Here is a 16,959-nt window from a genome sequence, read left to right on the forward strand (position 1 = left end):
TTTTATTCAATTTTATAGCATTTGAAGAAAAACAAATGGATTGAAATGACGGAAAAAGCTTAAAAAACTTAGGGGAAAAAAAACTAAAACGCCATAAAAGGGCAGAAAAAAACAAAAAAGTAAAAAAAGCGCAGAAGTGACAAAAACATCGGCAAAAAGAGAAAGAAAAACATGGAAAAAAGTGACAAAAATGTCGGGAAAAGCGGCAGAAAACGTTTTTTATTTTGGACCGAGGAAAACAAAACTTTGCATAGTGGGCGGGAGGACAATACGAGGGTTAAGTAAAGTAACGGACAACAAATTGTTAATAGTGAAGAGATTTTTACTGTACAGAAAATGTTAAATATTAAGGATACAAGATAATGTTGAATTCATTTATTCAATTCATTCTTCCATTCTTGTCAGTGTCTTTTTAATACAAGCATTATCATCAATAAAGTAAAAAAAAAAACAGTCTCACCACAGTGTTCCTTTAAATCCTACATGTGTAGCACGCCACACGGTGGCCATCTGTTGGTGGCATTTAAAAAACAAAATAATATTTTCACACTGTGTACACTGCAGAAAGATACTAAAAATTATATCACAGAGGCCAAAAAGTTACTAAATCAATAAAAATACTAAAACATTGGAGATCTATGTAACATCATAGTTACACCTATATTAAAAAAAAATTTATATCGGTCCTTCATATATCACAGTCAGAAAAAGAACTGCTACGTGCTGGCAGTGCTCTGGGCAGCGCTGGGTTTAGAAGACACGTCAGGCTTTGTGTCCTTTGGCTGTTTTTGAATAGAAGGGCCTGGATCTGTGGGTGAGAAAGATTAAATAATGGTCAGTTGCCATTTTCAAGTCATTATTGGCCCAATGGGAGTTGGAAACATCTTAGAAAAATAAAACAGGCAGTATGAATCTTGATGCTTCAGTGCAGACTATAGTTTAGATAAGGACAGTATGCGTATGGAAACCAGCCTCTGCGAGGCTGGCGTACAGCGTCGAGTTGAGCTCTGTCACCTGGCTGCTTCTGTTGCTCCAGCTGAGCCTCGGGCTGGTCTACCCATAAACAATGATCGGGATCGTTCAGAAATGTTTTGCACTGCCCACAGCTGAGGCACCGCACAACAGTGAAGCGGGTCCTGCTGTTTTTTCCTGATGACACAAGTTAACAAATAGGTTAGTGTCATTTTTCTTTAAATTTGTCAAACAAATTGAGATTTAAAAACGCATAAATGAGCCGTTTAGGACATCACCAATCTAAATGCATTCAGTATGCAATGCCAGGTAGCAGCAGGAACTGGACTGTCGCTGTAAATGATGAAGCGACTTACTCCGTTGTCTTGTCGAAGCGGTTACACCAGGGATGAGCAATGAGCAGCACTTCTTACATAGTGTTCTCTTCACGGATGGGTCTCTGCAATAAAATCCACAATTAACAGATGTTGAAAACCTATTTATGAACAGGTTAGACTAAAAGTATCAGGCTGGTGTTATTGTATACTTTTTTTGTTGCTGCTCATTCCTAAGCCCATTGGTTCCAACTGAAGATGTATATCTTTTAAAATGGGTCACAAAAACGTATTTAAAATGGCTCAGTACATTTTTATTATAAAGGTCCCGTGACATGGTGCTCCTTGGATGCTTTTATATAGACCTTAGTGGTCCCCTAATACTGTATCTGAAGTCTCTTTTATATAGACCTTAGTGGTCCCCTAATACTGTATCTGAAGTCTCTTTTATATAGGCCTTAGTGGTCCCCTAATACTGTATCTGAAGTCTCTTTTATATAGACCTTAGTGGTCCCCCTAATACTGTATCTGAAGTCTCTTTTATATAGACCTTAGTGGTCCCCTAATACTGTATCTGAAGTCTCTTTTATATAGACCTTAGTGGTCCCCTAATACTGTATCTGAAGTCTCTTTTATATAGGCCTTAGTGGTCCCCTAATACTGTATCTGAAGTCTCTTTTATATAGGCCTTAGTGGTCCCCTAATACTGTATCTGAAGTCTCTTTTATATAGACCTTAGTGGTCCCCTAATACTTCTAAGATTAATATACATTTGTTGCTCTAGTGGTGAGTTATAACAGTTAGTAGGACGGTGTTTGTGGGATTGACACAAAATAAATAATTGTCTGTGTGACAGGGAAACAAAAGGGACGGAAATAAAGTTAACTCGGAAGTGACAGCGCATTGCTGTAATTCGGCCTTCAAAATAAAATCAATAACAGACGAAAGAAACAACTAGCTAGACCATATTGAAAGAAAATGAACTTACTGTCTGAGAACTAAACGCCTTGCAATGGTCCTCTGTGTGAAGCAGTAGAAACGAGCCAGCTCCACATTCTCCGGGTTTTGGGATAAAACACAATGCGCTGCCTGTAAAGAGATAAAACCGGTGGAGTGAAATCATTACATGTTTTTGCTTAGCAAAAAGTAGCTAGCATGTTAGCCACGTCAGTACCGCCAAGGAATGCTACCATGACAGCGAATAGCTTTTACCTTATTTATTTCCTACCTGGTAAAGATAGTTCAGTCTTTGATAAGCGTCTTTGTCTTTCAGTTGGAGTGCCATTACACACAAAGGTAACAAAAAAAAATACAGTAGCAGTTTAGTTACAGCGGCTTTTGAGCTACAGCTACAGCCGCCTGACCTCAGCGGGCATCTAAAACGGTTACACTTCCGGGCAAAAACTTCAGAATTAAAGCGCACAATTACTTCTTCTTCTTCTTCTTTTAGTTTTTTGGCAGATTACTACTTTTGTATTATACCGCCACCAACTGTACAGGAGTGTATACCATGAACTTCATAGAAACGTCATAGAGTCTAGGCTTGAATTAATTCAAAATAAAAAAAATAAAATAAAATAAAATAAATAAAATAAATAAATAAATAAACTATATTCTTTTTACTAAACAAGTATTATGAAGAAAAATAAATAAAGCTTCAAGTCTTTCCCTTGCCATACCCTGTTCTTTAAGAATATCACGTATTGCATTCTCTCCTTCCATTTCCTGCCAGTGTATTCTACTATCATCATATACATCTACACACAAACGTACGCTACTACCAACTTCTTTATCTTGACATTCTATGCATAAGCCATTGCTAGAACCTATTATTTGTAAGGTAGCATTCAATCCTGTGTGACCTAATCTAAGTCTGGTATAGACCACTTCTTCCCGTCTGTATAAACTCAGTGAAGTAACCCTTTTAAGCGCACAATTAACTCACCGATTGGTGGCATACTACTTCACACCTCGAGCTCTGCCACCTACATCCTCATTTTGTATCTGCACTGCCTGTAGATAATTCAGTTTTAAAGCCATAAAGCCATTAAGCAGTTTTAAAGCCATAAAGCCAACATTGGTTCCACCTCAAACATTTAGGATAGATAGGAATTGTTATGCTATATTGCACTACATATTAGTCTAGTCTCATTTGTTTCCTTCTGGTTTAATAATAAAAAAATAATAATATTACTGCACAACAATCACTTTCACTCTCAAATCACAAAAGCACAAACAGTTGCATTTATTTGAGTGCGCAGACAAGGCTGTTAGTCGCCCAGAAGAAGAAAAATAAACAGAACAAATTGTCTTTACAAGGCTCCGACAGCTAACCACTAGGATATGGTCAAACTAAACATTAACTACACAATATACACATGGAAAAAGCGCATTTGTTTAGTCCAGAAGAACACAAAGGACAGAGTTCAACATACAATACTCATTTTTTTTTTTAATAACAATAAGGAAGAAAGTATAAACCCTGTCAATCTAACATTTTAATTTGCCTGTAAGGTGCACCTCTGGTATCAGGAGACTAGTGATACAGGGGAAGACTGGTACAGTAGGTCTGTCAGGTGTGGCGATCGTAGAACGACACAATCACAGCACGTGTTCACAATGAACAATGTACTGAAATGTTTCCTATAAAACCGGTAAGAGAAAATGTCCATAAAACACGAGTCAATGTGGAAATAGCAAGAGTGTTCATTGAATGAGACCAACTACATAACAAGAAGGGGGACACATATGAAATTCAAGTATCAAAATCACTAAGACACTGACATGCTGAAAAGGTCAATTACAAAGGTAGTAAAATCATGGGAAGAGAAACATTGACACAATCAACAATACATTAGGCAACAATCTGCATTTCTTTAAGGCAGTTGATTAAAAAAAACTAAATAGAACTAGGCATCTTTTTCATTCCAAGTTAAATACAAGCCTAGCCCTAACTTATTACCAGGAGATTTGTTGTACAAAAGAACTACGACCCGACTCTGAAGCTAAGCACTTTAGTATGACTTGTCTTCTGACATGAGAATAGAGTTCATATGGACAGCGGTGGAGTTGTGCTCTGTATTTTTGGTCTTCTTCACAGTGAGGTTTGTCAGGGCTTATAAGGCTGGTGCATCAGGAGTGGAAAGTCACTCTCAGCCTATTGTCTGGCACGAAATCTAAATGGTTGGCACATATCTGTGCACAGCATGGGAAGGCAGGGTAGCTTGTTTCATCAGCTAACGGTTGCCCTTCATGGCTTCCTTGGCTGCCAGGATGAGAGGTGTGAGACTGGAGAGGGGCTTCGCCAGTTTCAGGAACGGATGCTGCGCGCCACGGCAAAGATCATAAAAGAGAAGGAAGGGGGAAAAGGGAACAACCATTGAATCAAGTGCACGTTTAATCAAAACACAAGATAAGTTCAATGAACATAATCTCACAACAGTAAGAGTTTTTAACCTGCAGCAGCTCTTTGCCTCCGCCTCTTTTCTCTACGTCCATTTCCAAGCAACGGTTGAGGAAGTCTCTGAAGACCGGAGACAGCTTCTCTGGGTTCTGAAGCTCGGGTGTGCCGTTTGTGGCAATCAAGTATAATGCCTGCAAAAAGGGTAAGAGACGAAAGAAAAAAGGAACAACTGTGAAATCTAGTTTCAAGAAATAAATCATGTGCAACACATGGTGTGTGTCCACCAAAGCGGTTTTTTTACCCAGCTGAAAACACACAGCTAGGAGTCTCTGCTGATCTGCAGAAGTCAAAATGTCAGCACAAGGTAGAGTACTTGCTCTGGCCCTTGCTCTAGATGAAGAGCACGCTGAAGCATGAGAGGACGGACCTGCCGGTCTATATGGCTAGCAGTATTCATTTCTCTGTTGTTGTTGTTGTTGTTGTTGTTGTTGTTCAGCACTTGTGTAGGATGTGATGGTTGGTCTTTGAGGTATTTGTCCCCCCCTCCTCCACTGGGATTGAATGGCTCAGTAAAAAGGGATCGTGACGAGCGCAACGTTTAACCCAAAGTTGAAATTTTTTCAACTCTCTGTGACCGGAAAAAAAACCCTTCAGCTCTCAGTGCAGAAGAGATGCCCAGCGCCACGTCACGCTGCTGGTATTTGTAGCAGTGTAAATACACAGCACTCTTGGAAAAAAACGCTTTGGTGGATGCATATACTGTACATAAATCACTTCTGGTATGTACTGTATATCATTAAAATATTTACACTCTCTGCTCTCCCACACACCCTTGCACTAGCTGTACCCCTGTTTAAAGTTAGAGTCAATTTGATCTGTAGATTAACAATGTATATTACTTATATTGCTTATATGCGTACGCATACTTGGCCAATAAAGCTGATTCAATAGTTGTTGTACACAACTAGAATACAAAACACTATTCAACAGGGGTAGCAGACAAACTGGACAGATATGTTTGCATCTTGACAACTTCTGCTAACAACTAACAAGTCAACCTTTGAACGCCTGGCTTATTCCTTGAATGCTGCCGTTAGTGCATGTGTAGAGCAGGACAAACTCATGACACTTGTGAGCATTTGTCCTGCTTTTGTGTTGACTCATGAGAGATTAAGGACTGCAGCTGTTCAGCAACTATGCCAAAGTCTGACAAAAACAATTCATTTATACCTTTAGTAACTAATTATTAAACGGTTTTTGATAGGGATGCACCGAATATTTGGCCACCGAAATTTTTTTTTTTATCACCGAAACAATACGGCCGAAATGTTGCGATGACACAAACAGAAACCGCGACCTGCACGTGTGTCAGTACCCGATCCGTTCCACCTGAAAAGCGTCTCCTAAGCAAAGAGGTTGAGACGGACCACGGAGTGAAAACAATGAGAAGTGCTCTTAGAGTCTGTCAGCACACGTTTCACTGAGATCTATTCGGATCCTCTGCACTTCATCGCGACTGTACTTGATCCGCGTTATAAAGACCATTACTTGGATGCGGAAATAAAGCAGGGCGCACGAGAAATGATCCAGGCCGCCATGGATGCGGAGAACCTGCGTGGAGACGGAGACGGAGCAGCGCCCAGCGCAGGAGATCAGAGCGCAGAAACAAAGACTCGTCTCTCTGCACCAGATGAGGGGCATGCACCCTCGTTGTCTGATATGTTCAGTGAAATCCTGCAAGAAAGTGCCTCAAATAATAATAATAATAATAATAATAATAATAATAATAATAATAATAATAATAGGTAAGCTATTCTGTTCTTAGGCTACTATATACTGTATGTGACTATCAGATTGTAGCCATATTTCTGCTAGATATTTTTTTAATTAAACTTTAATATTAATTAATACAATTGCAATGCCTTGATTTTAGTAAAGTTAGTACACAGTCATAGCCATAAATGCAATGATACTAATAATTGGCATAATTTCTTTCGGTGTTTCGGTTTTCGGTCTTGGTTTCCTCTTTTTCGGTTTTGGCCAAGGATTTTCATTTCGGTGCATCCCTAGTTTTTGATATATCGACTTAATATCCTGATCTTGATATTATGTTGCGCAATATTATATCGAAAGTGTCACTATAAGTATGCAATATTTTGTGGAGCGCTGCGTCCCGTCCGTTGGCTGTGTGGCTTAGTTGGGTTTGATTTAGAGCCCGCTTGAAACGCTATAATGACCATGTTACATTGGCCAGTTACCGTGCCACTTGCACATGTTAGTGCACGTCAGCGCACGGGTCCACTACGTGACAAACCCTATGGTAGGGTGACCAAACGTCCTCTTTTGCCCGGACATGTCCACTTTTTACCTACTGTCCGGGGCGTCCGGCAGGGGGTTTTATAAATTCATGAAAATGTCCGGTTTTCACTGTTTTTCATGGGACCAGTACGCGTGTACTTACATTGACTGGCGCTTTGCACACAATACTACAGTACTTTGTTGTGTGATGCAATTCCCGAGAGGCTGCCTTGTGGGCGGCTCTGCGAGGCTCACATACACAGGGCCCAGAGCAGACAGTGGAGCAGCATTGCACACAGAATGCCAAAGCGTGTCCTGCTAAAGATGTCCCACCGTGGTCACAAAACACAGGGGAGACACTTTGTTTCTCTCACTATGACTCTAGAGTCGTACTCGCTAGCCGTCACTACTCACTTCTCCCTCACTCTATCACCCACTCCACACACACACACACACACACACACGCCGGCTTGACGCACACACCAGCGCACAAATATAAACATCAGGCCACTTACGTAGGCTACGGCGAAAGCTCTGTGTGGAGCCTGTGCACAACCATAAAACAAGACTAGTGCAGCTAGTGGAGCTTCACAGTTGAACAGCAAAAGAAATGTCCCACGTACCGTCCCGGTCAGGACCGGACAAGTGGGAGGCGGAGTGCACCGTGTGCAAAGCTGGCACATATGTTTCAGTGTCTTTATTATTTATCTTATTACATTGAAAAGCTATTAAGAGATATTTTGTTGAAGCTGGATTTTCTAACACAGAAGAGGTCATATTTAGAACAGTATTTCATATTATTTATTTTAAAAGAGAGATATTATTTTGTTACTGATTTTATTTTATTACAGAAGTTATTTTTGCACCATTGAGGCATAATAAAGCATGTTCATTAACCTCTGAGAAGCCTGTCTGGATTTGTCTCAAGGCCTGCCCGAGTGTCCTCTTTTTTGGAAATCAAAATATGGTCACCCTATGGAGTGTACCACGTGACGTGTGTGCATATTTTGACAGAGTGACAGTGTAAATGAAGAAATGGATAGAGACAACAAAACGGAATGAATCATGAGTGCATGATACTATCCCAAAAAAAGACCTGTTGCAGTTAATACGCCAGCTAGCCAAACAAGCCCAGCTAGCCAAACAAGCCTAGCTAGCGAGTGTTTTTGCTAGTGGCACAAAGTACGGCAAGAACTCGACGAGAAATACCGAAATCACCAACGCTATAACGTATTATTTGGCCAAAGATATGATGCCCATCCACACAGTGAATAAAAAAAGGCTTCAAGGAGCTTCTGAATGAACTAGACCAACGGTACCAAATCCCATCCCGCATACATTTCTCACAGGTAGCTATCCCGCAACTTCATAAAAGGCGGTACAGGCAGTTTGAAGTCGGACAGATTGATATTTTTCATTCATGACCGACCTGTGGTCCAGCCGCACTACGGAGCCATATATTAGTCTCACTGTGCACTATATTGTTATTTGTTAACTTTGGTAATTTTACATATGTTTAAAAATATTGAAATGAATATCGATAACGTAATATTCCTAATCGATAACACAATATCACATTTTGTCAATATCGTGCAACCCTAGTTTTTGATATAAATTAAGATTGCTTATTATGTACATTACACTGTGCCTTTGAAGAGAACCTAAATCTTTTAACAGAGTTGCTTACTGTACAGATGATTCGATTGGGATACTTTCATATCAAAGTGTTGGAAATGAACACAAAAAAGGGACAGTTGATTCAAAATGTTCTCACTCACTCGTAGTGGGTTCTCGTTCAGGTAGGGAGGCTCTCCTTCAACCATCTCAATGGCCATAATACCCAGTGACCAAATGTCTACTTTAGGCCCATAGGCCTTTCTGGTCACCACCTCGGGAGCCATCCAGTAAGGCGTGCCTACCATGGTGCTGCGTTTGCTCTGCTCTGGAGTGATCTGAGCACAGAAGCCAAAATCGGCTGTTGAAGAGATGGAGAAGAGTAAATGCATAGTTACAGTGAAAGAACATACAAATCCAAGTTTAACGGGCGGCTCTGGATGACATCAGTACAAGGACTTACTCAGCTTGACAGAGCCATCCATCCCGAGTAACACATTGTCACTTTTGATGTCTCTGTGAATGACCTGGTTCGCATGCAGGAACTCCAATGCTTGTAAACACTGCAGGTATGGAAGAAAGGGAAAAGTTGTTGAAAACTGAGTTTTTTGTTTGGCCGATAACTTTTACATGAAGAGGGACTTGGATTTGATCTCTTTTATATAGCCCTGGTTATAAGGAGTGCAGCGTACCTCTCGGCAGACAGCGGCTATCTGGGCCTCATCCATACAGGTCTCTGTTACCACATCTGTCAGTGAGCCGCCAGCCAGGTACTCCATCACCACATACAGCTCCTCGGCCATCAGGAAACTGACATGCACACACAAACACACACGGACGTCACACACTGATGTCCAACCGCGCTATTGTGACAACTTTTTGGATTTGTTAAAATTACGCAGGCCTAAGTGTCGCATAGCTTAGATACGAGCCTAATGCGCCTGGCCTTTCACACCAGACGTATATTTCTACGCGCCGGTCACAAAGCGATCCTTCTCCTCTCGGCTCTCTCTGTCTGTCTGTCTCTCTCCGATAGAAAGAGACAGGATGAGTGTGTGCATCTGTGTGTGTGTGTGTGTGTGTGTGTCACTTTCTCTGTCCATCCATCAGTCTCTCTCTCTCTCTCCGTGTGCCTGATCGCATGTCTCGCTGTTAGAAGTCAAGACAGCCGAAATCACCGTGAACCTAGGTGTTTTAGTTTGAAATGTGCTTTATTTTTGTAAAGAATCCGGCCGTACTGTGGTCTTCCTGTATGCGGTTACCTGCCTGGTTTGACACATACGCTCGCGTATCGCGCAAGAATTAGAGGAGACGCCGAAACTATCGCTGCAGCGCGCAGGGATACGTGGACGCTACGTGCCCGGTGTGGCCGGACAGATTGGATAACATGGACGGCGAAATAGAAATAGCTGCGCCACGCTGCTATCCGCGACCGTTACGCCTGTGGCGTGCTCCCGGTGTTACCTGTCTAAAAAGTTGACGATATTGGGGTTCTTCAACTCCTTCATCACTAGAATCTCATTGATGATCAGCTCCTTCTTTGGCTGCTTTTGTAGGTTGATCTGTTTGATGGCGACCTGTAAAAAGGAAGAGCGAGAGACCAGATATTTAAAACTACTGTTACTGAAGGGACCACGTAGTATCAAGTTTTAATATCCAATTTCATTTTCCAAACTCTCCTTTGGTCTTTATTATGACAGCATAGGTATACGGTATGTATTGTGCATGTTCAACTGCTTTCTCCAATTGTCTTTTCTCTCTCACAGTAAAGCATTAAAGGAAGACTATGCAACTTTTGAAAGAAGAAATAACACATTCTTCCTCTTACAAAGGAAGATGTTTAATTCATAATAAATAAAAACACACCCTTGCTCAATTCAACAAACTCAGAAGTTTTGTTAATACAACCTTATTGGTCTGGCAAGGTAGCATATGAAATAGACATTGCTGTGTAACTAACAGTACTGGGTCACTTTGCTAAGTTGATTACTCTTTACTTGTGTTGCTGTTACAGTATGTAGTACTTACCATTATCTTATAATTATCACTTGCTGCCACAGCGGGAGCCGTTTAGCCAAAGTTACATAGTCTCACTTTACAGCTGTATTTTATAGAAAAAGTGCTATATAAATAAAACTTATTGCTACAAACTATTAACGTATATATGTGTTAACTTATGTTTATGTATTACTGCTGTGCCCCTGGTTAGTCTTTTTATAGTCTCCACATCTCCTCACGTCACTCTTTACCTCTTGTCCTGTAGCAACATCAATGGCTGTGAATACGGTTCCTGATGCCCTGTGAGACAAATGAGATCAGCAATTTACTTCAATGCAGATTTAAACAAATAGTCCACTCAAATTAGTCTACACATACTGTATATATTAAACAGTTGTATTTATGCTTTCGTGTTTTCACATAAAATCCCTGATGTTAAACAGAACATATGCCCCGGAGCCGTGATTCATCTATCATCGTTGTGGCATGACACTTTACTGACTGAGAAAGTTAGGATCTCAATGGAAGTATCTGGCTTCATAAACCTGACACTGATGAAAGCTCTGTTGACTCTAAAAACTTTAACTTAGCCTACTTTGGATGTATCGTGAGCTAATCACTGTCACTGTGTGACGAGCCAAAGCATTACGAGATTGTTGTAGCAACCAACGTAATAACTTAGATTAATATAGCGCATTTCATGAAACCCGAGGGCGCTTTACACAAGAACAGGGGGACAAGGGAAAAGAAAATAGTAAGCCAACACAAACACAGACTAAAAGGAATAAAATGTCTGCGCTAAATGGAAGGGGGACGTAATTTAATGTTGGCTACTGATGTAAAACCACATTGCGCGTTATTTTATGAATGAAATAGACATATTACATACTTGAGGGCCAATTCTGGGACATTTTTTCATTATTTACAATCACGTAATTGTCTCCGTAATTTCGCCCGTTGTCTTTCACTTTCCCTTTTAGCTTTTAGTTGTCCTTCGTTTAATTTCCTTCTTTACTGTGATGGCCCTGCCCCAGTTTCAGCCATAACTACAACATATAACTTCTAAAATAAAATTAAAAATACAATTACAATACATTTTTTAATTACATATTAAAACTTAAATCCTATCACACATTCTGAATGCAACTGTTGGATCTGCACTCACCCCTGACCAATTTTTTCATATCTGGTGTACTTCTTCTTAGGATCTCCAATGCTGACTATCGTTCCTGTAAGACAGATAACAATCACATTATGTAAAAGGAAAAAATATAGCAATAAATAATAAATATAAGCAAATTTATGTAGCATGTGGGATTGAAACTGCTGTATTGTTGTGCGACAGATTTGGAAGATTAATGATTTATTAATCATTTACTCAGTTTGTCCATGATCTCCTCATCCGACATCTTGCCCTTCTTTTTCTGTCTGTCTGCAGCCTTGGAGGCACTTTCTCCGTCTGGACACGTGCTCGGAGCAGGGATGGGGTCAATAACAGAGCGAGTATACACCTGTACAATAAAACCATAACCAAAGACAAACAATACCTTAAATAAACCTTAATAAATACCTTTCAAGTCAGTGTTTCCTATATGGTCATTTTGTAGTGGCGGCCCGCCATGGCAAAGTTTCTGCCGCCACGGTATCAGAAATAGGGCAGACGCACAATGAAGTCGCAGTTGCCTTTTAAATTATCCTGCCGAGGGCGCCCGGATAACTCAGTTGGTAGAGCGGGCGCCCATATATAAAGGTTTACTCCTCGACGCAGCGGGCCCGGGTTCGACTCCGACCTGCGGCCCTTTGCTGCATGTCATCCCCCCCACTCTTCTTCAGCTTTCCTCAATAAAGGACTAAAAATGGCCAAAAAAAATAATCTTAAATTATCCTGCCGACATAATGCATAATGTGGTTGGCTGCCACTCACATTGCCATTTAACAACAAGTAGAACTATTCAGAGGTTACTGGGTCCGTCCAGTTTAACTCCACATACTGTTGTGTTGATGTAGTTTCTTGTCAAAACGTTCACTTTCTTCTGAGTCGACTATTAAACGACCAGCTCCACCAAAAACGTCACCGCGGTGGGTCCGCTCTAATTGGACAACGTTCAACTTGTCGGTTCTGTCAGCTCATCGTCCTGATATCAAACATCTGGAAACATTCAAACGGCAAGTGAGTCAGTGTAATATAATATAAATTGGAACTAGTCTATAGATGTAGTCATATGGGTTTTGGTTTCCCTATGAAGAATTTCTTGTAAAAATCATTTTGTAGACCTGTTGTAGATGTTAAGTGCCCTATAGTTCCTCAAAAAGGTGAATAAATATATTTGTTTGTGTTGTTGTTTGGACAGACCTGCTCCCACTGCTAAAATAAATCCTAAAGGAAACACTGCAAGCTCACAAAGAATGCCCCAGAAAGTGAAATATGATGTAATGATAATCACTGTGCTGTCAAGCCTACGAAACACAGGTGACTCACACTCTTTGTGTGTTCTGGTCTCGGTGCCACAACAGGAGGAGGAGTTTCATCGTCGTCGTCATCGTCAATGTCTTTGATATTCGGAGAAGAGGGTTCAGTGCCTTTTTTGACAGGCTGATCGAGAGCGAAAGAAAACGGTTGTTAGCCTTTGTAAAACCGAACATAGTGCAAATAAAACTGCATGTGTGTTTTAAGTCTTGAAGTACTTACAGACTGAGGCCCCGGAGTGAATGCGTCTTTTTCTGTGAATAAAAAAACAAAACAGAGGCAGAGTTAGAAAAACAAAAAAAAAAGATGTTTTATGAGTACTTGTAGTCACAGATTAAACTAGGCGTTCTCAAAAGGGATTTCTTTCAAGGCTAACACATTGTACTGTTTTACTCAGTACCGGCCTGGTCACTCATTGTTATACATGAGATGATATTGAGCAAATTCCTCTCTATGAGAATGAGACACAAATCTTATCTATTTGAAGACAAAAGGGTAAAGTGTAATTTTAGGCAATAATTAACTTGTACCTACAAACATGGTGGAGTCATAATGCCCTGCAGGTAACTAAATACACGTAATGTGTGGGGTTGGGTGTCAAGAAACGATTCTGATCATGGGTTCCAAATTTAACATGTGCAAGTTTTGGTTTCCGTAGCAGCCAGGCGCTTGTTGTGTTGCAGCCATGGAGCACAGTAAGCGGCACTCTAGTGTGGCTTTATTTTACGTTGAAAAAGCCCGGTTAAACTGCAACCCACCATTGAATCCAAATAAAACGTTCCTCTTATTTGTGAAATAAGCATGTGACCCGTTTCAACTTCACCCCTCAAAGAATCGGAATCGAGAACCGATAAGAACCAGAATCGAAAGGAAGAATCGCAATTGGAATCAGAATTGTTAAAATCCAAACAATGCCCAACCCTAGTAATGTGTGGATTTAACTTGGAGCCTCACCAGAAGATGAGAAGCTGAGGTACTTCTGACGACCGTTGCCTGTAGAGTCGTAGAACTTAAGAACGTCGAGCACGGCCTGTGGGTTTTTCTTCTGCTCCGACTTGGTGATGTTTGAGGTCTGGAGTAGTCGAGCCCATTGCTCTGGCATACCCTGCGTATGACAAAAGATGACGTGGTGTCAAAATAACGCAGACGTATGATGTGATGTTAATGTGTGTGTGTTTTTGGTCAAAAATCAAGTGTCAAAAAGCATGTGTATGTGTGAGAACAACCAAAAAGTGAAAACTCACAGTGAACTCCCCCGTGACAGCATCAAACCCAACATGTATGGTGTGTTCAAAATCTGATGGTGGCGAGATCTCTGGTCGCTCTTTGTCTCGATCTTTCTTTCTACCACCTGAAAGTAACCAAAACCTCATTCAAAATCACACATGACCACATTTAGACCGATTGCAAAACGCAAAAATAAATTTTTACGGTAAATGTATTTCGGCCAAACTCACCCTTTTCAGCCCCGGAGAAGATTGAGATGATCTTGTGGCGAGGTTTTCTCTCCTCAGGCACAGAAGGCAGGGGTTTAGAGCTGTGGTTGGCCGAGAGGGAGTCTTTGCCAGAGCTGGTGCTGAAGATGGTGCTGCTCACCCTGACCGGAGGGGCAGGGGGTTTATCCTCAGGGTCTCCGTTATCACACATCACTACAGGTCGTTGGGAGCCTCACGGGGCTAAGAAGGAAGGTGAACGCAGCGGGCGAGGGTGGCAAACAGACGGGGAGCGCTCACATCAGCATGAGGCGCAGGTGTGCTCATGCGCTACAGGAGGATGTGCCCGAAAATGACTGCGGAAGAGAAAGGAAGCACCAAGTGGTACCTGGAAGAAAACCAGACATTCATTAAACCATACACATGCTACAATAAGGTTACATATACAGCAGAATGTGGTGACCAATAATCAGGGAACCACGCCCTACTATAAAACAATTTAGTTTATTATAGGATCCCAAGGGCACAGCTACTCTTCCTGGGGTCCACATCGTGTATGTATTATTTAGGCTAAATTGTATAAGTGAAGCTGGTCTAGTATTTGGTAATTGGGAAAAAAAAACAATCATCTTGGGCCACAATATTTTAAGGAGAACCCCTACACAAGCTCTTTCCATCTCTTTATCGGAGTATACAGACAATAATGTTTTAATATATCATTTGGCAATAACTAGCAGTGCTGGTGAAGAGCAGACGACCACCAGTACTTCTGGACACATTTTGTGCTGATGTTCACCACTTTGTTGTCAGCTTTGTGGTATTAAAGAGCATAAAAGAGAGATCTTGCGGATGTCCTCATTATAGTAAGGGCTTGTGTTGATCTGGGCATACATGAGGTTTAACTTTATATTGTTACTTGGCAAGTAAGTTATGGTGCATCTCAGGTGATATTACATAGTAATCCAAAAGTAATGTAACTAGTAGTGTAACTACTTACTTTTAGCAGTGAGTAATGTAGTAAAGTAAAGCATTACTTTTTTGTAAAGTAACTAGTAATGTGTAATCTATTACCTTTTTTTGAGTAACTACCCCAAACACTGACTAGCACACTCATAGTGAGGGGGAGTGCAGAGACTGTTAACTTAATGTTACATATAAAGTTAACTGAAAGGAGAGACTGTTAGCGGAGCGAAATTAGTGACCACAGCTCATCTTATTCCCTCTGAACCCCTACTATTAATCTTTATAAGGTTGAAAACATTTTTATTAAAGTAGATGCTTTTTGTGTCCAAATGCTACATCTGAATAATGCAAGTTGCTCTTCTCCCAGTGCAGTTGATACGGACATGAAAAGCTGACACTTTATTGCTTATTGTTAAGAAACATACGACGTTGAGACGTTGAGTTATTTTCCCATATAACGGTATTTCTGCCAAACATGCCCTTCAAATCAGTAACAACAGGGTCGGCTAGCAAGCTAACGTTAGCATTAACTAGCTACTTGTCCAACAAGTGTGCTAGCTAAAGCTAACGTTAGCATGACAAGCTACACCAATGCTTGCAATTCTACGAGATCAGCGTTAAGCTTTAAGCTAATGCTATTTAGTCTGACAACCAAAGCTATGGGTTTCCCACAACATATTAACATGGCTAGATAACACTACAGAGGCTGCAAACTATACAGTAAAAAAATCTGCTTTATTTGCAGGCTAACGGAGCAGCAGAGCTCACCGGAGAGTCCACACCAGCTAAACTTGAGTAACGGTAGAACTTGACTTCCGATCCTCGACGGCTTGGTAAATGTTTGTAAATCCGTTAAAAGTACCTCCTCTGGTTACATGGGGGCCTTGGTGGCACGCAACGCGTACAAATAAGTTAGTAAAAATGTGGCTACAACTATTTACAATGCAACTTTTCGGCCCTTGGATAATTCCGCTACGGCGAAGGGGAAGCGGAACTACCGACCCAGCCCTAGCCTATTCAATAAATGTTTCTAATGAATGGTGTGTATGAACTTTGTCTGCTGTCTGTCTCCAAACGTTATAGAGCCCGTGTGTAAAACTACCCAGAGCTCTAATAACACGTTTTGACCATTGGGAATACTAAAAGCGAGAAACACCTTAAAAACAGCAGAAACTGGAAGTTAGAAGTTGAATTAGATCAAATAGCATTTAAGATAATGTAGTTCAACATTTATATGTGAAGAGGATACTGATTGATACACAATAATTTCCATCAGATGGAGAGAAAATGTATAAAAACCCAAGGCCATGCTGACGTACCTTTGAGCAATACCTGCAAACTGGACTGGAATATATTTTAATTCAATCATGCTGGCCCATCAACACAGTGTGGTCTTTTTAAGTTTTGAAATCATGATACACACTTTTGTCTAAAATAAATCATAACAGCACTGTGACAGATGGAATGATCTCTGAAAAAAATGCCAGCCGACATTTG

At 40.8% G+C, this 16,959-nt stretch overlaps 2 protein-coding genes across 2 annotated transcripts; both read right to left on the bottom strand.

Annotated features, from left to right (window-relative positions):
- Nucleotides 1–200: 200 nt before the first annotated feature.
- rpp21 (ribonuclease P 21 subunit) lies at nucleotides 201–2,684 on the bottom strand. Its single transcript, XM_039810288.1, has 5 exons — nucleotides 2,515–2,684; nucleotides 2,275–2,375; nucleotides 1,329–1,411; nucleotides 1,015–1,149; nucleotides 201–808 (listed from the first exon to the last, which is right to left on the bottom strand). Exons 1-5 carry the CDS (start codon nucleotides 2,569–2,571, stop codon nucleotides 717–719), a joined length of 468 nt encoding a protein of 155 aa, XP_039666222.1. The 5' UTR covers nucleotides 2,572–2,684; the 3' UTR covers nucleotides 201–716.
- An 823-nt stretch (nucleotides 2,685–3,507) lies between these two features.
- pak2b (p21 protein (Cdc42/Rac)-activated kinase 2b) lies at nucleotides 3,508–16,485 on the bottom strand. The gene is made up of 15 exons (XM_039810289.1): nucleotides 16,231–16,485; nucleotides 14,524–14,887; nucleotides 14,311–14,417; nucleotides 14,021–14,171; nucleotides 13,289–13,320; nucleotides 13,079–13,192; nucleotides 11,978–12,110; nucleotides 11,765–11,828; nucleotides 10,851–10,899; nucleotides 10,066–10,178; nucleotides 9,294–9,411; nucleotides 9,065–9,164; nucleotides 8,766–8,962; nucleotides 4,743–4,880; nucleotides 3,508–4,609 (listed from the first exon to the last, which is right to left on the bottom strand). The coding sequence occupies exons 2-15, from the start codon at nucleotides 14,711–14,713 to the stop codon at nucleotides 4,523–4,525; spliced, it is 1,593 nt and encodes a 530-aa protein (XP_039666223.1). The 5' UTR covers nucleotides 14,714–14,887; nucleotides 16,231–16,485; the 3' UTR covers nucleotides 3,508–4,522.
- Nucleotides 16,486–16,959: the final 474 nt, after the last annotated feature.

The sequence above is a fragment of the Perca fluviatilis genome, chromosome 9 (genome assembly GCF_010015445.1).
Source record: "Perca fluviatilis chromosome 9, GENO_Pfluv_1.0, whole genome shotgun sequence".
Taxonomy (NCBI): Eukaryota; Metazoa; Chordata; class Actinopteri; order Perciformes; family Percidae; genus Perca; species Perca fluviatilis.

Bases quoted from the DNA above. Each gene is read 5' to 3' on its own strand.
- rpp21 (XM_039810288.1), bottom strand. From the start codon at position 2,571: ATGGCACTCCAACTGAAAGACAAAGACGCTTATCAAAGACTGAACTAT. The intron at 1,412-2,274 runs GTAAGTTCATTT...ATTTTATTGCAG, and splicing joins AGGCGTTTAGTTCTCAGACA to AGACCCATCCGTGAAGAGAA. The intron at 809-1,014 runs GTGACAGAGCTC...TCTCACCCACAG, and splicing joins GGAGCAACAGAAGCAGCCAG to ATCCAGGCCCTTCTATTCAA.
- pak2b (XM_039810289.1), bottom strand. From the start codon at position 14,713: ATGTGTGATAACGGAGACCCTGAGGATAAACCCCCTGCCCCTCCGGTC. The intron at 13,321-14,020 runs GTGAGGCTCCAA...TTTTATTCACAG, and splicing joins CCTCAGCTTCTCATCTTCTG to AAAAAGACGCATTCACTCCG. The intron at 13,193-13,288 runs GTAAGTACTTCA...GCTCTCGATCAG, and splicing joins TCACTCCGGGGCCTCAGTCT to CCTGTCAAAAAAGGCACTGA.